This window comes from Anarrhichthys ocellatus, unplaced genomic scaffold, assembly GCF_004355925.1.
Source record: "Anarrhichthys ocellatus isolate YVR2014 unplaced genomic scaffold, GSC_Weel_1.0 scaffold2, whole genome shotgun sequence".
Classification (NCBI taxonomy): domain Eukaryota; kingdom Metazoa; phylum Chordata; class Actinopteri; order Perciformes; family Anarhichadidae; genus Anarrhichthys; species Anarrhichthys ocellatus.
The window spans coordinates 14,099,846-14,123,354 of record NW_022280032.1 but is presented as its reverse complement, the minus strand read 5'-3'; the positions used below and the strand labels follow the sequence as shown (position 1 = coordinate 14,123,354).

Genomic DNA, 23,509 nt, shown 5'->3' with positions numbered 1-23,509 from the left:
CCCCCCCCCCCCCCCCCCCCCCTCCCCACCAGACATGCGCTCTGCATGCACACACACAGCCTGCCAGTGAAAATCAAAACTCAAATTCCAAACCACACCGACTGCTGGAGAGGAATTTCCACATCAGCATCATTGATAGTGATATTTCGAAGATGTGGAAGAGAGATTTATTACAAGGCCCCGGTCTGTGTACACACACATACACATGCACGACAGCTTGATATTTATGCAAAAAGCAATTGACACCTCGCCCGAGTGTTTTTCTCATTTCCTGTTCAGTGGTGCTAAAGGACACTCGGATGGAGAAGTACACGATCGAGTGAGACGGAGTGAACTGGAGGCAGCAAAGCTCTAAAGCCTTTCCTGCTCTTTGTGGCCGAGCCCAGTTATTTTTTCCTCCTCTCCCCTTCCTATTCCATCATATTGTTTGTTTTCTGGAGTTCAAAGCTTAGCAACGAAATCCCCCTTCTCCCAAATGCCACTCTTACAATATGTTTTCATTAGGAGCGGGCCCCCTTCATCAAAGTCATCGGTTTTAGCGTGCTTGAAAAGGAAATGAGCTATTTGAGAGATTACACTGCTCTTTGGCCATATGGTAGCTCTGACCGCATTTGATATATATACATGAAATACAATTAACAACAGAAAACAACTAAAAGTTTGGGGCTGGCTAAATATGGCTTCTATGATGTCCTCTCTTATGTGGTCTTGTAAACGTCACTGTGGGTGTTCAGAGACTTTACGACGGTCGTTGCGTCCTGATTAGGCAGCGATTGGCTCGTGCCTTTGTGACTGGATTTCTATTGTTGTTTACTAAATCTTTTATGTCGTTGGAAATCACACAATCGTTGACGTATACACAAAGACATCGCCTCCACCGCTCACTCTTATGTCACCATGTATAAAAACTCCTCTGCCAAACCCTGAATGCTCAGAAACCTGCAAAGACACTTCTGATTCTTCTCAGATATCTTGACGCCGTCACACTGCACACTTTCCATTTAGAGGGTTTACCGCCTTTTAATGGCTGCAATCACCTCGGAACAATGCAGGTTTTAGTAATCTGTTGTCCATACAGGTTAGTGTGAATAGAAGGGCAGAGAAATGGGCAAGATGTATCATTTTTATGACTCCATGTAAGTGATTATGTGTGTTTAATATGGCATCAGGTCTTTGACGTGACGTGTCACTCCTCTATTTCAGGGAAATCTCCAGATCCACCAGGTACATGTTGGTCAGGATGGACAGGTAAGAACACGTTCACAATGTACTGATTAGGAGTTACATTACACTAATGAATCCATGCTGTAGATGGTAAACCACATGTCTGCATCACTTCTTACTTTTGTGCTTAAAGTACAACAAATCCTTCAAAAACAAGGGCAGGATAACAGCAATGGTGGATGTGTGTGTGGTTTCGTGTTGAAAGAAAATCTGTCAGCCACTGATTAATGTTTTAATATCAGGATATGAATTACCTCACTAAACTGTAGCGATAGTGTATCTCTGCCTCTCTTCATACCTTCCAACAATAACACCACGTGTTATTGTTTTGCTGGATCTGTCGGCACAGTGATTCCACGTATTCTATTTATTGTGTATTGGCCGATACCGAGTACAGATCTGATACCAGTGTTTAATTAATGGGCTGTATGCTTCACTCGGTGGAAGTCAATCAGGCTTTACTTTAGTTTTAACTTAAAAACTTCATACAACAAATGCATACATAGATATACATTTATTGTTATTTATTATTAAAATAATAAATTGTACACCAACAACTGAATTGTAATCATTTTTAATGCAGCAACAAACTGCTCAAAACTTAAACAGGAATGAAACATTTCAGTATAGAATGTATATATTACGTACATATAAAACTGAGTTGAATAAGCAGCTATTTGAGTCGGTATCGGCCCGATATTGGCATCAGAATCGGTGCATCCCTAATTCATATCCTCTCTTGCCCCGTCACAATGTTCAATGTTACTCACCAATACGCATGTGTATCTTTGAGCTCTACCGTCATCATGAAACATTGCAGAGCAGATTGTTATGCGTGTTGCATCTAGCACTGTTTAGATCCGTGTTTACGAGCTAGCAGAGATGTGGCTTTGCCACATCTCTTGGCGTATTACCGCCACCTGTAGATCAGTGGAATAGAGCGAAACCGTAGAGTGTGCATGTTTTTACCTCAAGATAAACAAAACAGAGACCCACTCACAGAAACATATGCCCATGCTGCTACTAGCGGCCTATAGTACACTGATAATGTACCTCATTTTGACATTGGCAGTCACAGAGTAATTCTGCTCATGGTGGTATCGTCAATAAAAGCTTTCCTCGAGTGCACTGAAGAGCACCTAAAGAAATACAAGTTGTCATCAAGTCTGAATCTTTATTCAAAAACACAGAAGCTTTAAAATGCTTATGCTGTAATCTTTCAGCACTTCAGTAAATGTGTATAACCCTTTTGATTTTGAATATCCATAGTAATAAATTTTAACCATTCAAAAGCATCCCAAACTACGATCCAGTTTGATGTTATGATGGTGCACTAATTAGAAACATCTCTCACAGATGTTTTTGAGTCCTCCAAGTGTCTGTGTCTGTGTCCTCTCGCCTCCTTCTTCTCTGTCCTGGATGTTTTGGACCAAGAGCCCTTCCTGTTTCTCTTTCCTTTCCGCTGATATCGAAGCGAGTCTCGATCAAAGCAGAGCCGGCCTGTGTAGGACCATTGCATGACACATATGGGCGCCTGCAGACCAAGACATCATTTCACATTCATCAATTCATCATGTTTGTCAAGAAGCACGACTTTAGGGAAGGAAGTTATTTCTCACGCTGCCCATCTGGTGGTTAAATCGTTTTGTGTTATTTTGTTAGGACAGGTGTTTTTATGGAACAGCCAGTAGAGGGTTTTTTTCCCTTCTACAATGTGAATGGAAGCTACACGTATTCATTGTTGGGGCCATTTAAGGTTAGTTAAGAAAATGACCTTCAATATTTATTATATTACTTCTGCAGTAAGCTCTTAAACAATTGTGGTTATTGCAAGGCATGGCATTGGCCAATCAAATACTTACAAGCTTACATTCCAGCTGTTGTAGTTCGTAACACCATTCTACCGCTAACCCTGTGATTGTCGAAATAGTTCATAAAATGATCCCCTTGATGCTTTTCCAGAGTTGTAAAAATCCTCCTAATAAAAACTGCTATACAGTGTTTTGGCATCTGATGCGCCTCGAAAACTCATGGAAGTCTTAATCACACCAGATGTGTTTAATCGCCTCACCTTAAACATCAGGCCTCCAGCAACGCAGCCCCCTGAGTTTGAAGATGCAGTAAGACCACATCACTACTTGTAAAGTAATGGAATCATAGATTACAGAACATGGAGCTTACAATTAGTTTTTTAAATAATTACAAATGTATTGATTGAAATAAATGACATGGTAAGCAGTAATCTGATGTTCCCTTTGATAGTTTACTTTCTATGTGCAACGAGTTATGACTTATTAAACAGGGTTTAATGAGCTCTTAATCAAACCAGATTAAACAGGGTTTAATGAGCCCCATACACACTGACTGCTGCATGTGTTTTGAAGGGCACCTATTGTTTTTAATGGCTGCACGTGCACCTAAAGCGCTAACGGGAAGCTGTTTTTTTCTGCAGCCACAGTGCCAATTTGGAGAGAGCTAAATGGAATAAAAAGGATTTTTCCCCAGAGGAACAATGTTTTTTTCTTAAAGAAATACATTATTTTGTATAATAATATAACAATTGAAGTAACGAGGTGACAGTCTGCCACCCCGTTTCCCCGATGACCTTAGTAAGAAAAGCTATGTAGAAATAGCCAATCTTCTCGCTGATGGTCTTTATTACATATGTGGGTCTCATAGAGGCATCTGTTTACTGCGGCACGGGGAAACGGCGAGAGGCTTCCAAAACAAAACCAAACAATGATAATACATTTCGGTTAAGATCTGTGAGAAGTTAATGACGTAAACGCTGCTAAAACCAGGAAGACACCGTTGATAGTACTGTGTCGTGTCGAAGCGGTGTTGGTGAACAGAATGTCACTCAAACTGATGGACTACTTTTCCTCTCCGTCCATTTCATATTCCTGAGGCCGAAGGTAATATAATACCTTTACATGCTCTTTGGTGGGTTACGTGTCCGCTGAATTACAGGAGATTCTTGCTGTTTCACATCGACGGCTTTTATCAAGGTTACCTTTCTAGTATCGGTATGCCATGCAACAATAAAGTAATTACTTTGTTTACAATAACTTTACTTCATAAGGAATTACTGCACCATCCCTGCACTTGAAGAGATAGTCATCACCCCTTCTGTGTAATACGTCAACATTTGTGGTGGAGAAGGAGTTACAAGCCGCTCACCGTCTGGAGCCATGTGCTTTCCACGACTCGACACTATATTTTATAGTCTGAATAAGATTTCAATCAACCAATTGGCTCAAAGCGCCGGAGGCTATATGTGTGCCCGCACGTTGGCGATGTGTGAATGCATCTGCTTTATATGAGTTTTTTTGTTGTTATTGTTTTATTGGCCGTTTTGCTGTGTGTGTTTTTTCACTTGATTGAGGTAGTCGCCACACACACACCCGCTTCTTCTCTGTCACACACTCTTAAACACATGCCTGCTCGTGTCCTGGAATGACCCGCTCGCTGAGCCTGATGGCAGCATTCCTCAGAGTTGGGTTTAGATTTTTCATACCCGTTCAGAGTACATAAGAGTACATGAAATCTTTGCAGATTCTCATCAGCTTTACCACTTCCAGCTGTTCTGTATGTTATAGGGCAGGCGATTTGATCGGCATTAGTTTCTTGCAGATAGACACCAACAGATGCAAGAACAAAAAAGCAGCAGGAAGGCCTCTATTCCCTCGGCGGTGTCTGGGAGCCTCGTCCAATAAAAAGCTCTTTTATTTTCCCGTTCTTTTTTAGCTCATACTTAGATTGGGTCTGTAAAATGATATGAGTGCGTTGCCAAAACAAACACAGTGACTTATTCTTTAAACTTCATGTTGCAGGTCGAGCTTTTCACACGCATGCAGTGATACACTACAGTGGCAGCGGCTCCTCATATTCTCATGGAGCAGAGGGCGGACGCCTCTTAGGTCAGCTCTTAAATCTGATGAACCCCAGAATCCACTTGAGGGAAACGGGGCCCAGACAAGTATGATATTAGTGATAGCACTTATTCAAGGAGATAAATCACACACAAATGCCATATTAGGTCTTTATCGTGATTGTTATGGTGTATCTTGGACCGGCATTTTGTTTGGAACCTCAGACAAAGACATAACAGTGCAGACTTAAACCAATGTGTGTTTTCTTAAATGTCTAATGGCTAAATATTGATGTGTATGATGTCACTGATTTTTCAATCTCTCATTTCCTGAACAAAATCTCAAGTGTCATTGAGAAGATGAGTCTAAATCCAGATGCTTCATTACAGAAGCGGTTTATTAATTCCCTCCGCAGATTTCTTAACCGCTCCACTATAGATGGGTACGGGTAGTGAAAATAAAAGTTAGTAAATTAACTGGTTCTGATCTGCCCGCTGTCCACCCATCCAGCTCTATACTGTCACCAGAGATGTACTGCAGTGAACAGCACAGTGTGCGTCTCATATCCCAGTATTCACTTTGTTTGTTCGTCTAACTGCTCACGCACATATCAAATCTGCGTACTTCAGCTGCAGATGTTTCTGTATCCGCTTCTATGTCAGTCTGAGCCAACTTAGCCATAAACTTAGTGCAGCTGTGCCAGCTGAAAATCGGAACAAAACTGGATCCAAAGCTTTCCACAAGCCTATAAAAACACTCTCATGCAGACAGAAGAGAAGGCAGACCCAAGAAACTAGAAAATAACTAGCTTAACTTAACTTTACTGACTCCCTGTCTGTCCTAGCCTCTTATCTACTGCGCTTCTCTCTGTGTTGGGATCCTACCCTTCAATGATGCAGACCAAATGGAGGATTGGAAGATGAAAGGAGTGACTGATGAGGAGGAGGGGAGATCAGAAAAAAAATGGGGAGAGGAAAGCCCAAAAGGGACACGATCTGGAAGAGATGTTTTGTCCCATTAATGTTTGAAAACTGAGACTCGTTAAGCTGTGAATCGGGAAAACCACACATGGCAACAGGTGCCACATAAAATAATTGAAGGTGGCGGTGCCCTTTTACTAGCTTAAATGGCTGAGGCAAATACAATGGGCCAACAATGTCCTTGGATGCCCCCCCTTTTCCCCTTACCCGTCTTTGCTGTCACTCTTCTTTGTATATGTGTGAAAAGAGAAAAGAGAAAAGAAACACAAATAATGTAAAAATACAGATGATTAGCAAGTCCTCTATTGAGTGAGCTCACAGTTTTCACAGGACTGTCCGATAACCGTAAACCAATTGGCGTGTCAGTCCGACAAATCCAGCTAATCTCAAGAGTCTGCTACACAGCTTTGCCAAAGTTACTGATCGCGTCATCCATCAGCATCATTTATCAGTGATGGACCTGAATGCCGTCCATCTGGGGCCTTTAAAAGTGACGGTCAAGAGTCTGAAGACAGTCTCCCCCCCCCCACTCACTTCCTTCCCCTAATTGAACCTCTGCCACCCCTTCTTGTCAGCACATGTTGTGGTGCATCTGTTGGACACTCCTAACGGTCATTGTGGGAACCGGGTCACAGGACAGAGAGTCCAGCTCAGCACTAGTCCCTCCGTCAGCGCTGTCGGGACCTGTAAACACAGAACCAGTCCAGAACCAGGATAAACACCGGCAATGTATTGTGTAAGAGGGACGGTGCACTGAGGGACAAGGACATGTCAATGAGTTCATGAAGGAAAGGATGAGAGGAAGAGGGCCAAAACCAAGAAAAGGGAGAACATTAGGTGAGGTAATGAAGAGGGAATAGATGATTTAGTGACATCTACTCCTCAATGTCTGTTGTTAGTTAGTTCGCCTTTGTAAAAGTCTTGATTTGTCATGTGTACACAAAAAGCAGATGCTTGAACAATGTGTAAGGTTAACCTCAGAAGAATCAGGGTGTGATTCTTGCTGGAATCACTCTGCTGGCCCGTAGCCCGAGTGACTCCGTTGTCCTTCTTTCTCTCTCTCTCTCTCTCTGCTCCAGAATGTTGTTTCTAGTATGTGAGGCGTTGTTGGGATTCCTGTCATTCGAGAGGAGGGTAAAATGAGATGAAAAGATACAAACAACATGTTTTATGACCAGTGTTTAGAGTAAGGGGGATGTACGTAAGCAGTCAAGGATTTAGAGGTCTAGTGGTGGATCTGGTTTCAAAGGAGTAGTCTGCTTTGTGTCCTTGTGGCATCGTGGCCTGGAGATAAAGGGCCACGGATCGGGGAAACCGTCCTTCTGAATGTGTGTGTAGGTGTGTGTGTTTGTAACAGTGCAGAGGAGGGTACCCCCCCAGTGGTGGTTTCTGTTTTTTTTGTTCTGTGCAGGCAGAGCCCAGGGGCGCTGTGTTGTGTGAGTAAGAGGGAACAGATGTTCTAGATGGATTTCATCATGACTCACCATCAGCACGGACGGGGTGCAGCCCGGCCTCACTCGGTCCTCGGCCCACAGTGCTCATTATGCATGAGTTTCAACTACAGCAGGAGGCCTTCAAGCAACACTTTGTGCATTGTTATGGGCTCTGGGTTAATTATAGCCTGGTTACGGTGATGCATCTGTCATGTAAACAATTTAATCAGAACATTTGATACGCAATATGAATAAGCATAACTTGGTTAACAGTCTTTCCAGTGACTCCTGGCATGTAACATTTCTGATTTCCATCTTATTCATTTTTGTGTGCACATGCACCACAAAAACGTGAGTGAATGCAGAGTAGTGTGTTTGCGGATAAAACAGCAGCATGGACTAGCACGGGGGGAACAATAAAACTTGTTTTTCATGGGAATGATAAAGAAACGGCTCACACACACTGCAACCAAAGGTGTTTTATACAATCCAGACTACGCATTCCTCTGAACATTACCGTGACTATTAAATAATTATGCCAGAGAGTCCTCTGAATACGTTGTTTTGTTTTCTCTTTTTTACCAGTGCTGGCACGTGTACAGGCAGCTGTAGAAGTGGTTTTGTCTGATGTGATGTCTCAGTCAGTTAAAGACTCCAGTGTGCGATGCACTGATGTGAGATGACAGATGTTCTTCTGAGGCATATCGGAGACTTCATGGCTGCGGTGTGTCAAAGGTGCTGCTGTCAGGACCCGCGGAGATGGTTTGGAGGTCCGGGTGTACCGCTTAAAAGGTCAGTCTGGGGTCACCCGGACATGTTTAGTCTTGAAACCGAATTCCCAAAGCATCTTCATTTGTTTTGGATATTTCAAAGAACGGGCCGGAACCGTCGATAGAATCGGATGTTTCACTTTCAAAAAAATGGCATTTCATTGAAGAAATGTGTTGGCCTTCGTCATCGTGCATTTCTAGTTCCTGTCTCGATTACTTGTTCAGATGGGTATTTTGTGCGGTGTGATATTTTGTTAGTTGAGTTTTACAACCTGTGTATATCATTTCTTCTGGCTCTGCCACATTTAACAGGACAATTGGAAACAGGATAAAGTCATCATCTTAAATCATGAAATTTACAGATATTGTAAAAATGCCGTCGTCAATTAGGCAAGCCAAGCTCTCATTGGTGCCCGAGAACAGAGAAAACCTTCAATGGAAATTCCCTTTTTTTTTTTTTTTAAGGGGATTGGCTCTTTTCTTTAACGGCTGTTATTTTTGTCATCAGTCCCCTTTTGATTTGCTGGTTCTGGATCAGAATTGAAGTCAAGCTGGTTTTGTCATAAAAGCTCCCTGAGTCCTGTCTGAACGTGACTCCCAGTGTTCTGGTGGGAGTTGCAGAGCAAAGGATGCGAGGGAGGGTTTGATGGGATGCAGGTGTTGAGCTCTGGTGTAGAAGCAGTGTCAGGGTGTGGGTGGAGATGGGAAGCAGTGGGCCAGGTTACAGGGTCGGGGGTCTGGCAAGACATCAAGATCTATAACGCGGATGTATTTCATCGAGTAGTGTGTGGACGGGAGAGGGAGGCGTCAGTAATGTACGGTAATATCGCTTGTCAAAAATCGGACCTATAACTGCAACAAGTGATAGAATTCACAAATCACAAGTGGGGAATAAATAGCATGATACTCTTTGGCTTTTGTTTCAGCTTCTGACATTTTTTGATTTGTATCACAAGCTCACTTTTGTCTGTTCAATCATTTCATGGAATCAGAATAGTTCTCACACTCGGAGGTAAAATAAAAAGAGTTCATGCTCGCAGTGAGATGTAAAAAAGGCCAGAGTGTTCATTTTCCCAGTCTACACCGAACAATCACTCAGCACACCGCTGTGTCTGTGACTATCTTTACAGCCGATTCGCAGCCAGGCCTGAGCATTCCCCCCCCCCCCCACCAACCCAGAGCTAATGTTTCTACTTGCACATCTGTCCACGGTTGGCAGTTGTATATGTTGTTGTCGGCTGTGAGGCTGAGAGGAAGTTCCAGCCACTCCAAAGTCCAAATGTTTCTTTTTTAATTTCCCTGTTTTGGTTGTTTCTGTTTTGTTTTCAGATCTGAACGAAGAGGAGCTATTCCTCCGTGGGAGGGTAGGAACCACATTTGTGTGGCTCTCTTCTTTTTGTCTATTGTGTGTACGGATTTTTGATTCTTCTAAAAGGAGGATCTTGTGTTATTGGGGATTCCAGTGTACGTTGATTGCAGCCAGGGTAAATCTTTAAAACCGTACTCGCACAAACACACGCACACTAAGCAGTTCCCTCATAATATCGTCTGATTCACAGCTGAGTTTTAACTGAGACCTCCTGTGAGACTGTGAATTGATGCCAGTCTGCACATAGTGTGTGCTTAGTGGAAACATATTTCCTTATTGATGAATTACTCTCAGACTGTTAACAATTGCTGCATCTCCGAACAACCCATCATTTCTTAAAGCCCTCTTTATTCAAGTTTAACTAGTTTTACGTGAACGGAGAAAAAAAAAAAAAATACAATTTAAAAATCCTCAGACAAGGGATGGGCAACAGAGGCTTATTTCTGCAGTTGGTTATTGTCCTAGTCTTGGAATCATGAATGTTTTTGAGTTACGCGGCTGTTGTTCATGTTTGTGTCTTTGCTCTCACATTGCTGTGTTTCCTTAGTGTCCTGGATCCATCACTGAAAGCATTACGGCATCAGAAAAAGATTTATTTTTTTTCCTTTCCCTATTTTCCTCGAGGCCGTGGCAGATAGCGAAGCCTGCAGAGGATTTAAGATACTCTTGATTGTTCAGCGCTCTTCTTGCCAGTACTGTTCTGCAGTGTCGTAGCCCTTCACCAGCCGGCCAGCTCATTATTTAAGGGTCCCGGTCCCTAAAATTTTAAGATCAACAGTGACTAATCCACTTAAGATCTGCTGATGGCCCCTGTTTCTGACAAATTGAGCCCAATATCTAATATATTAGTCTGCATTTTAAGTGAGTCATACCGGCTTTTAGCTGAAAACTGAGATTGTAAAGTTTCCCCAGTGTCTTCTCCAAGAAAGCCCCCTAAAACATTTCCGACCTTATCGTATAATTTATCAGTTTCTACTAACAATCTTCAAGCAGACTAAGTTATTACCTCATAAAACGTTTCCTTGAGGTCATTTTGAGATTGTTTTTGCGTCATTGCCAAACAACATATTGTGTTGTGTTGATTATGTGGTATTTGCTGAATTAGGAATAATTATCATCACTACTCACAATATTATTGACAACAAATCAATAGGGGAGAAAAGCCTGAGTAAACTTTCCTGCCATCTTCTGTGAAGTGGACGTTTCTTGAGGGTAGATTTAGCTTTAGATTGTTTTTCGGCTGAGTCATACTTAAATACCAAGCATGAAATTAATACACCCAAACAGCGGAGAGGAGTTGCTCTGACAGAGCCGGTCGTGGGACAGGATGTGGACCCGAGAAGTTCCTGTGTAATTGCCGCAGAGATCTCACAAAGCGTTCCAACTCTGTAAATGCTTTCCTGAGCCTCTGTGTACTGCTCCTCACAGCTGAGAATGCAAACGGCTCGCAAGTGGAGGTTGAGAATCTAATTGAGTTAGACAAGTCTTTATGATCTCAAGTATCAAACATAGAATCTCTCGGACCGCGGTAAAGTGTACACTTACAGGACAGACATGTGATCGTGCTCGAGTTTCTTCACACATACGTTCATTGTGTGCATTTGTGTGCAGACAAATGCACACTTGGCAAAAGCTGCGTTTAACTCCTAATCAGAGAACCGTGTGATGAAGTGACGGGGATGAGGATGGATCCCTATGGATGTCTGCCATGAACAAACACTTGACAGCTGGCTATACATGTGGGTTCTCACTGTCCTCAATGACGTGACTGATTGAGCATTGTTTTCCTGGATTTAGGATCTTTGGGAAGATCCTTACTGGAAGTATGTACAATAGTTTAACAGAGTCAAGTTAGCTGTTTCCGCCTGCTCCCTGTCTCTATGCTAAGTTAAGCTAACTGGCTCCAGCTTCATACTTAGCGCACAGACATAAGATTGTTACCAATCTTCTCTTCTAACGCTCTGTAAGAAAGCAAATAAGCTTCTTTCCCAGATATAGTGAGCTGTTCTGAACTGTCTGATTACTGTTTAAACTGAACTCTCCAGGCTAACGCGGTAATCGATCAGGAATGTTTCATGGGTCCTAAAAACCGAGTGATTCATTTGACCCAGCTCGAACAGTCCTCTGCCTCAACCCATGTCTGTGCTCGAGGAGTCCTGGTTCTCTAAACAGTTAAGTCAGACAGACTTCCAACACTAATGGCTTCCATCGGGCCGACCGGGCCTGGCGCATTCTGGCGATGAGGCGGCAGATTTTGTGGTGAAACTGGCAAAGTCTCGTAGGTGACAAGGCATGTCGGGGGGGGGGGGGGGGTTAACTGAACCTTTGGGGCTCGTCAGTAACTCCGAACTTCAAAGCAAAGGTTGGGCTGGGGGTAGGGATGCAGTGTGGGACTCTGGGATTGGAAGGGTTAGGGGGCAACAAACATCGTCTGTAATTGAGGTTTGTGAGGTTTGGGTTTTTCTGCAGGCTTGCATATTCTCCCCTTGAATTGTAATGCCTGTTGAGCATGTCCCAGCCAGTCCCAGTACCAACTGCAGCTGGAAGAGGACCGAGCTGGAGACCTCACATAACATTGCAAAGAAAGCACACGAAGACAACATGCATATGAAACCTGCCAGACAGAGGCCTGTGTTCACGATGCCGTGCTGTAAAACTCTGACACCAGCGGCTAGCATGTGCTGCTAATGCAGCTGCTGGTACGGAGAAGAAGCCGCTGGCTGCACACGAATCCTGCCTGACGTAAGAGGGCCAACGGGTGTCCTGCGCACATGTGGTTTGTCGGCAGTGAGGGAGTATTACAATGTGTTGTATTCTGTATGAAAAACACAAGAGGTGAAAGGTAGCCCTATTTACGTTTCTAATAACTTCAACATTTAATCGTGTTTTATATATCAGAAAAGAAGGAAAGTCAACACTGGTACATGTTAAGACAGCGCTGGGTCACTACAGGCTGTAAACCAACGGCATCTTAATGTACCAACATTGGCTATGTCTTTAGTCATTTTATTTGTATATTTGAAAAAGCCGTCTGATTAAAGACTTTTAAACTTCTGTTAAAAGGGGTTTTATATATAGTTCTGATTTGAGAGAAGGGGATATTAAAGATCGTTTCATAATTTGTAATGAGATGCTGAAGGACTTTAAAACAGTGCAGAGAGTTAGTTTGACAATGAAGATTTCTTTGTTTCTCTGCCACAAGACTGACAAAAACATCTGTGTCTGCCATCGGCCAAAAATGTTGTTTTAAACATCGATATCGGCCCAGAATTTCTGTTTCCCTCCATTCATCTTTTTCTGTGTCTGTGTTGACAGTGGGATTGTATGTTAATTTGTATGTGTTGTCACATGGGAGATATGCTGTCCAAGTCACCGGCAGTACTTGCTAATCCCAGAGCACGTGTGTGTGTGTGTGTGTGTGTGTGTGTGTGTGTGTGCATACACTTGTACGAGGTCACACACATGGGGCCTTTTGTGGTTGCAGTCTATCTATAGGAATACCCTACAACACTCCAGCTGCTCTTCTCTGTAATTAGTGCGTCAGAACCACCGAGCTCTACCGTCGCCTGGCTGACTGGTAACACGGTGGGAGATTAGAGTCTCTCCCCCCCATGCGATGTCTCACTCTCCATTCTCTGACAATTTATTTTATTTTTCCTGTCTAAATATGACTTAGATTAAATGAACCCAAACAAAAATGAATCCTAGCCAGCATATCATGTTATGGAGCCTAGAAAAAAAACAACTTAATCGAATTGAATGGACCATAAAGTTCTTGTCTCGATGTATAAACAGAGGTCGGGATGAGAAGCAGTGAGAACAGCAGGACTGAAATGTTTATTTACATCACTCGGATGCCGCCGCATGACTCTTTCCTTACCACTAAGTGTGGTGTTTGTGAGACACTGTACTTGTAAACACCTGATGCCTGTAATCAATAAACGAACATAAACACATCAGATAGCACATACATGAGACTGAAAATGTCAGTGATGGTTGTTTCTTCTTATCCGTCCTAGGTGCTACGTGGGGCTCAGCTCATAGCGGTGGCATCAGCTGATGGGGGGGCCACGGCCGTAGAGGGCTCCCCGCTCCCTCCTGACATCCAAGTGCAGTACGTCCAACTAGCCCCCGTCACAGATCACACAGCTAACGTACAGGTAAAACCACACACACACACACACACACACACATAGAGAAACTCTCCCAGGCTCTGGCACACGTGTACACAGATTGTTTGTAACTGGGAAGCATTCCAGGTGCTGGAGTATGCTTCTATTGTCTGAGCTGAAACAGACCATGGTACTAATCTAAATCAGTCCCTCTACATGGGTTTGTTTTTTGAGCAATCCATAATGCACAACTGTTCCTCTGAAATGCATACTGTAGATCAGGAATCAGTCTTTCAGTGATGCCATTAATCTGTGCTGTGTGCTCGCTGCTCGGCCAGAAGAACGGATGTCAGGGTTTGTTTTCAGACTCGCAGAGAGAGAAACTGAAATGCAGAGTCGGCGTTCTTGTTCCTAATCAGGAACATTTATTTTCATTCATATAATAATTCTATACAAATATGCCCTCCATGTTTACAATCAGTCAGAAAAGGTGCCAGGAAGTTAGAGGAGTATCTTTTTTAAATGCAAAAATATGGATTTGAAAGTTTACTTTTAAAAATACCTTAAATATACGTCTTCTGGTATATCTTCTGGTTGTGTTTTAACGCATTAGTTATACATATTTCAGCTTTGTACCTTACTGCTGACTCCATTATAAGTCTGGAAAGTCAAATGGAAGTAACTATTCTGTACTTATGAGTCGCCAGACAGAGTCACAAAGGGACATTTACAGCTAATTCCAAACATTGCCTTTCCAAACCAGCAATAAAATACAACACCACCTCAAGCCATAAACAGAAAGAGATTTGATCCAACATACAGAAACTATCCCACAAAGCTAAGCCGCCAACATCAACCTTCCAGTAGTGAATTTGTGGTGAAACTTGGTTATAATTTAAAGTCACATATACAGTCTTGTGCCTTTTTAGATTTTTTTTTTTAACGGCAACGTACTTTTCACCAGAGTTGTTCATCGTTGGTACAGAAGAATACCATGCCCGTGCAGAGTCACTCTCTTTACTGCCATCCAGTTAGAACAGTGGCTCATTGTGACAAAGCCTTAAAACACCTTTTTATCTGTGAACAATTGCAAACAAAACTGTCACAGTTTCATAAATCATGACATAGAACACAGTAGTTTAGTTTCTTCTCTATACTGAATAATTAAGCTCCATTCACCTAAAATATAAAACAATATATTTTTCCTCTTTTAGGAATCCATACATGTCTTCTTCTTTTGGATAATTCTTCTCCCACAGGCAGCCAAACGTTTCTGGTAGTTTGGGCTGACACCCACCTCCTTTCGTGCTATAACGGTTTGACCAGCTTCATAATGAGACAGAACATATCCTGTAATATTTCATTCATAATTACTGTCACGTTATAATATGCGTGCAATTTATCTAAACTACTTGCAGGTATTATGGGTCTGCTTTCCCCCTGTTGTCATAATTGTGCTCAAATAAAATGCACTCGGCTTTCAGTCATTATGATGAGTGTTTGTAAAAACAGTAATTTAACACAATAAAGGGGAGCGTTAAAAGGAGAAGAGTAGCAATTGTTAGATTTGCCTAAAATCCCTTCATGATTGAGCTTTTTTGACGCCACATGTGGAATCGGGACGGTGCACACGGCACACGGCATCGTGGTCTGTTTCACTGCAAGGAATATCAAAGAACCACACTTTTCCATTGCTGTCTCTGCTTTTTTGTTTCCCCCCCAAAATATATTGAATATCACATTTCCTCCTCAAGTCCTGTGTTAAAGTGGGTCCCCTGTAGTCCTGATGGGAGTCTTTGTTGTGTCGTTATCATACAAACAGAAAGAACTTGACATAATTTTTGGCTGTGTGAAATACTAGCCTCACATGTGTCCTGATGTGGATCTCCCTGCAGACAGTGATGCTGTTTTTTGTAGCTCTCTCAGGAAGACACTGTCTTGTTGTCCTTTTGTTGTCTGTAGTTGTCTAGGTAACTGGTATAGCATCCTATATTGCGTGTGGATCATACACAATCTGATAGACTCCGAGGTCTGTTCTCCATGTTTTAATCAGACTGTTTGTTTACTCCACTGATTCGTCCTCCTGATGTTTGATTGTACTCGGATCTTGACAGAAATCAACAAAGTCGGCAGAAGTCTGATCACTCATCAGCGTTCTGTTCAATGAGAGTTTGGGTTCACTAAGGGCGCCGGGACGTGCTGAAGGGACAGCATGAGTCAACTTGTTAACAACGTGGTGTTTATTGCTCAAACTGTATTTAAACTCGTCAAAAGCAGATTTTCGTTCGACTTCAGTGCCAAAGTGATGCACGTATTGAGTCAATAGATGCATCCAGTGTGTTCAAGAGGACTTTTCTTTTCATTTTCAACATGCCTTAAAGGACTTTACCTAGTTTAATCCCACCAATAATCGATCAATCAACAAAATGTTTGCAAACAATTGGAACCGAGGGTGAAAATGAAGACGCAGCGTTGAGTAGCCTGCAGGGAGCGTCGCTCTGCTACAGGCTGGGTTATTATCACAGTTGTGTTTCAATGTTACTAAGTGTAGACATTGCTGGCTCTCAGTTCAAAGTTCAGAGGAAGGTTAGCGCTGCTCTTTCTTTCTTTTTTCTCTCCCTCTTTTCTGAAAATGTTGAATCATGTGAATTGCTCTCATCTGTTTCCAGACATATGGTAGCATTTACACAAGTTCTTGAAAAATGACTTTGGCTTTTGTATTTATTTATCTCTGCATTTTTCCTCTCTTTATTTAATAGTTTCCATTACCCAAACTAGATGAAGTGGAGGGAGGGGGGGCAACACAATGTGATGTTTGGACATTCTAAGGGGCATCTCTGCGCGTTGGTGCTAATCTTTAGATGCAACATTGTTTATCTCCCGCTCGGGTCCAAAGCTAGGGCTGCAGAGCCCCAATAGCCCGGTTTATCCCCAACGCAATGCATCTATTATCTGGGAGTAGTTCCAAATGGGGAACCAGGCTTGACAGTTCAACATGTCCGATGTTTCAAGTTCTCAATGAAAAACATTGATCCGTATGAGTTTCACTTAGCCCCTTCACCGCCAGCGGTAACAGCGTGTCCGCCTCATGTGCTGCTGCGGTGCAGCTGTGCTCCAGTCAATGCTGTTGTCTAGTGACAGCATGCTGGGGAGGGAGGATTAAATGCTGCAGGTGTGTTTGAGGGAACCTCTGCCACGCATCTGAGGAAGGAGTGAGTCATTCTTCATGGCCCTCATCCAGGACCGAGTCATGAAGCTCTCATCTTTTCAGGTTTTTTTAAATTTTTTTTTACCAACACAATACCTCGCTCTGTCTGACACCGACCGTAGAGACAGCCAGAGAGCATTAAAATACAAATAGCTCAACACTTGTCAAGTCTCTCTTCACCTGTCGCTCCACCAACCGTCTTCCTCTTTCTTCTCTCTGATACATCTCTCCCCTAATCTCTCTCTCTTTGTCATTCCTCCGCTCCTTCTATCTATTGTCCGTGCACTGCGGTTATCTCCCCTAATGACACATGGGGAGGGGGCTATAGTGTGGTTCGCCCGCATCTGTTGGTTCCCAGGAAACACACAGATCTCAAAGACTCTTACCAATTATCGCCTCTTCTCCCCCCCCCCCCCCTCTCTTTCATGTGTCGCAGGCTGCTGAGCTGGCCCCGGCCCTGCAGGCGGACCTGGAGGTGAAAGAGGCCATCCAGGGGGCCATCCAGGGAGAGAACGGCGAGGTGGTCCAGATCGTTACCTCCGTGGCCACCTGAGAACCACTTCTGGTCCAACACAGCCCAGAACCCTGCTGCACAGCACGGCCCGACGAGTCTCAGAGGTCGATGAATGCACACAGTCTGACAAGCAACTCGGTCGGAAAGCATTTTTAATAAACACTGAAGGTTACTGATGAAACACAGGGAAGAAGCTTTTTCTTTTTCCCCCTTGCAATCTCTCATCGCCAACCAGATGTCTCAATGTGGAAATGATCTTAGAAACTTGAAAAGATCATGATATTCCCAAAAATCAGCTGTGTTCTTTCTGGTGTTGTCATCACGAGACGGTCCTGGCCCACGGCAAGGACACACAGTGGGATTATTGTGTATCCAGGGAGGATGCTGCTCACGCAGACCATCACCCTGCCACCTCATCAACACACGTTTACAGCAACTTGGAAAACAGTGGAGTTATTTGGAGTTGAGCCACATTGTCTCATCCCAAATCCCCCATGAGGTAAATCCCACCTCACACAGCCAGTCCTGTGCTCCTGTTCTCCTCGTGTTGTTACGGTGGACTGTAGGTGTAGCTGAGCACAGCCTCTCTCGGTTGTGATTGATTTGGTTCCACTCTCCGTGATTCGCACCGTACTGTGTCTCCCGGCTGTGAGCGTTCCTCTACTTCGCTCTTCTTGTTTTCATACTGCTTTAGCCACACAGCATTGTTTGTCTGTTTGATTTATCTAATTCTAACATGCTGACATTTTTGGGGGAGCTTTGATTTGGAGGTAGAAGACCATGTAATAGAAGAGCTGGTGCCAGTGGGTAGGCAGGACAAGATGCTTGTAGAAAAACCAAGGAAACCTTGAAGTTGTTTATTCACCCCAGTTTTGTCTCTGTGAAAAGATACATTCATGTGAATAAAACATGTTGGTGGTTGCCATAAAAGTATGTTTTTATTTTGGTTTCTCTCTGTGTTTTCGCGTCATTTCCAACCCGGGTCATCAAAGATGTCCGAGACACGACTCTGCTTTCATCCACGACAAATAGATAATTGAAGAGAGTGTGAAATGATGGTTTGGTTTTGAGGTCTTGTCTCTGAAGTAAATATGTATCATGTCCACAGGATACTGTGTTGTCAGCAATCATGTAAGCTAAGCTGTTACATGCGGCCTCAACAAGGTTTTTGTCCAAAGACAAATGAATTATGTTTGCCTCATTATAGAAGTGTCTGGACTGTAATTACATTTCTTTAAACTCCACTCTGTGCCCAATGCATGGTTCTGTTTTTTCTTGTGTTGGGATGCTCCACTAATGATGAACATCTCTGCAGACAACAATAAAAGAGATAAGCGAGACACTCTGCGGCTCTGTGTTGGTTTAAGGAAGTTTCCCATACTCGGTGTGATGTAATGCTGTATTTTGGAGTTGGAGGAACCAGGCGACAAAATGAACTTGATGGAACAATAGCCCGGCCTTGGCTGCTTCCTCTTGTTTCCCTCCAGTCTGTTGTTGCTGTCTCTGACCTGCTTTATTCATTCCACTCTCTTAGTACTCTTCTTCTCCCACTCAACTCGTGTTTTTCCTCTTTCTCCCTTTGGCCAGCTGTGTTAAAGTCCATTATACACTTAGTGGCATAGAGAGATGGGTCTGTCCTTTTAAAAATAATCTTGATGTAGCTGAGTTAAAACGTTGGCGTGCGTGGACAACTGTCTCCCCCCGTCCCCCGTCCTGACCCCTCCATTAAATCATGGACTTGGAAGGGGAACCGACTTGGCTCTTCACTTTTACAACCCGAGGCTCCGTCCAGGAGCCGAGTGGTTACCGTGGCGACGGCCCCTCTCTCTGGCTGCCTCTGAGATAACCTGGTGGAAACAGAGATGAATGATGGAGAGATGAGATTGTTTTGGAAGCAGGCTGCGTGTTTGAGGAGAAGGAGCGGAGTGATGGACGGTGTGTCTTTCCCTTTCCTTCTCTCAGCAGCTCTGTGTTCTCCTGCAGTGAGACGGGCGGCTCAGCTGGCATCGGCTTCGACGTGCGAGCGCTGCTGCTGCCCGCCCGGCTTTTACTCCGGCTGCAAACTTATTTTTACAAGGCTGGCCGAGTTATCTCAGGATGTGTAAATATGAGTGCAGATATCTGTTGGAGCGAAAATGTCCAAACATGCGTCTCTTTAGATCATAAATCAGCGACGCTTGGGGGGGGGGGGGGGAAACAAAGCTCCGCACAGCCAGACTTTATTTGTCACGTACCGGCGGACAGATTACACCGGAACAGGGATGTCACAGTCTATATTGTACACTTTTAAAAAGGTCACAAGAGAGGCACGCAAACTTTGACTTCAGAAACATCTCTGTTGTCCGATTGTTTCCTGTTGCATGTGAGCGCAGAGTATTTAGCTTCAGAGACGTACAATGATGGGGATTCTAGATGCGTGTTTGGCTTGGAAGATCTCTCTTGGGCATCCATTGAGGGAATTCCTTCCAAAATTGGCACAAACGTCCACTTGGACTCAAGGATGAACTGATTAGATGTTGATGATCAAAGGTAAAGGTGACTTCCTTCTATCATACTATTGCCTAGAGAAGGAATTGTATAAACGTCCTTTGTCCCTTCGTGAAGACGGCTTCAGTGTTGTGGTACCAGTCCAGTTTTTTATTGATTTGGTCTCCAAGATACTTGCATGAGTCCGACCTCTTCATTACCTCTTCCTGGATGACAACCAGGACAGGGTTGTCCGGTAGTCCACCACCAGCTCATCGCCTTCGCTGTAGAGTTTCAGGTGATTGTTGTTGCACCATGTGACAAACGGCATGTTTTCCACTGGAAATGATTCACTGCAATCATGATTGTCAATATAGTGATAACTTCCATTTCATCCAATAATGAAAATAACACATTTGATTAACTTCCTTCAAAGTCTTTACAACATGTTATGAGTCTGGACAGACATGGATGTAATACAACCACAAGGCAGTAATTCTATTTTATTTAGTTTTGCTTTGCATTTGACTTGATATATTAGTTTATATTGCAATTACTGTACTGCATATTAAATATCAGCAGTACACATACTATAACAGAAACTAAAGAAGGGAGAACCAGGAGGTTATCTAAGAATGAAAAGAAGAAAATCCAGTGATTTGAAAACTACAGGCATCTTCCAATAACTCAGTATACATGGGAATGCATTGTACAGTAAATCAGGATTTATTATTCCAAGAATGCTTTCGGGTCTAATTAATAATTTACTGGAAGATTTATATTTCTTCCAAAAATATAAATCAGCTACCAAGAATGTTGTTATTTTTAGCTCCCCCCACAACTAAGACTCCCTTTTGAGTATTTGACTAAAACTGTCTTTTACACTACCAAACTATTTGTAAAGTATCTTCTTTTTTTTGTTGACAGGGCAGCTTACTGTAACAGTACTGTTTTAAGTACCTGTATTAGTTATCAACCACACAAGTAAATAGTTCAGAAAACAAAACATGTTAGTTCTTTGATTATTGTTACCAGAAGAGTACAAGGATGTAAATACTGTACATTGTGTACTCGTATATCCGTATCCTAGATCTGTTGCAAGGACTACATGTTTGTGTGAATACATCATAGACTCTCCTCTCCTCTCCTCATTAGCGCCCTCGTAATTTTCATTAACCGTGAAGTCGACAATTATATACATTCCGATGCATTTAGTGTCTATTAACGGAGGCGTCAAAGATATAAATGATGAATAAATAGGAACCAGCAGGGAATTCCTCGACTCATGAGAAGAAGTATTAAAAAGTGAGGACAGGGTTCGCAGCTGAAGCTGAAGCTGGATGGGAGGTACTCCCTTCAGTTTAGGGACCAGATGTGAGAGAGGAGGGGTACGCACTCATCCACACAACGGCTACAAAATGCTTCCTGGTCAACGAGTTTGATAAAGAAACAAACTGTTTAAGCTGACAGCGCGGATATTTTGATTGAATGCTTCCAGCTTTGCGTTGACGGTAAGTTGACTTTTTATTGGCCGTCTGTTAATAGTTAATTGAAATGCGCGTTACGTCGATGAACTGCAGGTGAACTTAAGACGTCATGACGTGAAGAGGGTACTTTCGACGGGGATCGCGAGGTGCTTCCTGGTCCCCGCTGCTCTCTTTGCTTGGATTTTGAACATTTAAACCAACCCAGCTGGGTCCTAGTGTTGTGGCGGACTTTTCACAGTTCTCCGGCACACAATGTTCCCTCAGCTGACAGCTTACCAACAGTCTTAATGCGAACAATGACGCATGTGCATGATGCCTAAGTGGACGCGTTTGAAGATTACACTTCATATCTTATCGGCAATGAGTTAAATGCGGAAAAGTCTCCGCATTAGTTCCATGTCTTCCATGCAACGTCATTGACTGTTGCCCTCCTTTGGGAAACCTATACAAAGCTTAAGAGGTATGGGAGCCTGACTTATAACTTCCAAACAAGACATGATTTGATTTATTTGAAGGAGATGTTATTCTGTTGTGTGTGTGTGTGTGTGTGTGTGTGTGTGTGTTGTGTAAATGTGGGTGGGTTGCAAGAGATCATGTCTTAGATAGGAGGCCATGCCCCTTTTTTTTTTTTTTTTTTTTTTAGCCACAGTGCCATACACATCAATCCTACTTGCAGATATTAAGTGTCTGAACCAGAGGCATCTTTACAATGTACACTGGGGTCTGTTAAAAATGACTATGACATATTTTGCATTGAATCCCATTATAATTATTGAGAGCCTACGGTTTACTGTAAGCTGCAGGGAACTTAATAAGATCACCACTGCCTCTTTGCATATAACACAATTCCTGGGAGGACGTGCATACAGTACCATCCTTTTGCAGGTTGAGGATGAATAGTAAGCTACATTTTGCAGGAGGTACACTGACCTGGTTGTCAATACCTGGAATACAGACACTGTGTGTCTTTTGCCTCAGGTATGTCCTTATCGCAGAATGCTTTTTGGAAAATGGCAGGGTGGCAACTCACTGAAAAATCCAGATTGATAACGTCTGTATAAATAAAGCATCAGGGGATGGATAACTTGACTTAGTTTGAAAGACGTGTATTGTTCTCACAGTAGAGGTCGGTGGCGGAAATGACTGCATCTTGCAGTGTATTTTTGTTCACACTTTGTGAGCTTTAACTTGCCAGAAGGGCTCTTTGTTTTCTGAGACATTAGGGGGACTAAGAGAGGTCGTCCAGTTTGGAGCGAGGCCGACCCTTATTCCATGGGAGAACGACTGCTTGTTTGTTAACTCCAGAAAGCTCTCACGTGATGAAAAGAAACTCCAATTTGCTTTTTATTGAGCCGAAGTGTAAGTGCTCTGAGACAGGCTGTGTTTGATTTAACTCCTCTTATCTTTGTTATGGTTATATATATATATATATATATATATAATTATGCCAGATGTGGCATTGCGGTACGAGGCTTTGTCTGGAGCCATAAATGGTTGATAACTCAAAGCATGTTTTCCTCCAGTCCAACCGTACCAAGAGGTCAGCCCAGGAAAACACGGACTCGGAGGTTTCTGGATCTGTTGAACAACACCAGTGTCTGACACTGCGTCCCACCATCACCGGTCATGTTCATACATTATCAGCAATCGAGAGCATCTGTGTGTGCACGGGCTGACTGGCTCACATTTATTTAAGTTTGTTTGAGTGTATGCGGGGGAGCGAGCTGGCTTTTATTGTGTTTATGAGGCTTCATAAAATGAGCTCCTTGCCTCTAATTAGTATATTAGCATACAGCAGAAAGTCTGCTTGTCTGATTCTGGGGTAAGTGCCCTGTACTTTGAGCAGAGTCGCAGGCCAAGCCATTTGCTGGCTCACCTGATCCCAGCCTGCTACCAAAGTCACTCGAGGACAAGAGACAGAAAAGCCACTGTTAAGTTTTTTGTTTTTTTTTAAACATGTCTCTGGCTCGACAGACTGAATGACAGCGAAATAGAGAGATGATACGTTTTCACATTCATAGAAGGCCAAGACATGGAGAGATCGGCATAATTGGACTGAGTCAGCATGTATGAC

At 43.1% G+C, this 23,509-nt stretch overlaps 1 protein-coding gene across 6 annotated transcripts in view; it reads left to right on the top strand.

Annotated features, from left to right (window-relative positions):
* Positions 1-23,509, top strand: part of LOC116388513 (protein BANP) — a 223,354-nt gene that overhangs the window by 14,530 nt on the left and 185,315 nt on the right. For 3 of the 6 annotated variants that reach the window (XM_031856482.1, XM_031856500.1, XM_031856473.1), the window contains exon 1: positions 17,527-21,895. Coding sequence is in view for 1 of the 6 variants with exons in the window: in XM_031856513.1 (XP_031712373.1) it covers positions 1,204-1,248; positions 13,668-13,808; positions 17,405-17,521 (303 nt within the window). In the remaining 5 variants the exon portion in view is untranslated. Of the gene's footprint in view, positions 1-1,203; positions 1,249-13,667; positions 13,809-17,404; positions 21,896-23,509 lie in introns of those variants that run through there. The other 3 variants (XR_004213075.1, XM_031856513.1, XM_031856491.1) reach the window with 3 other exon arrangements.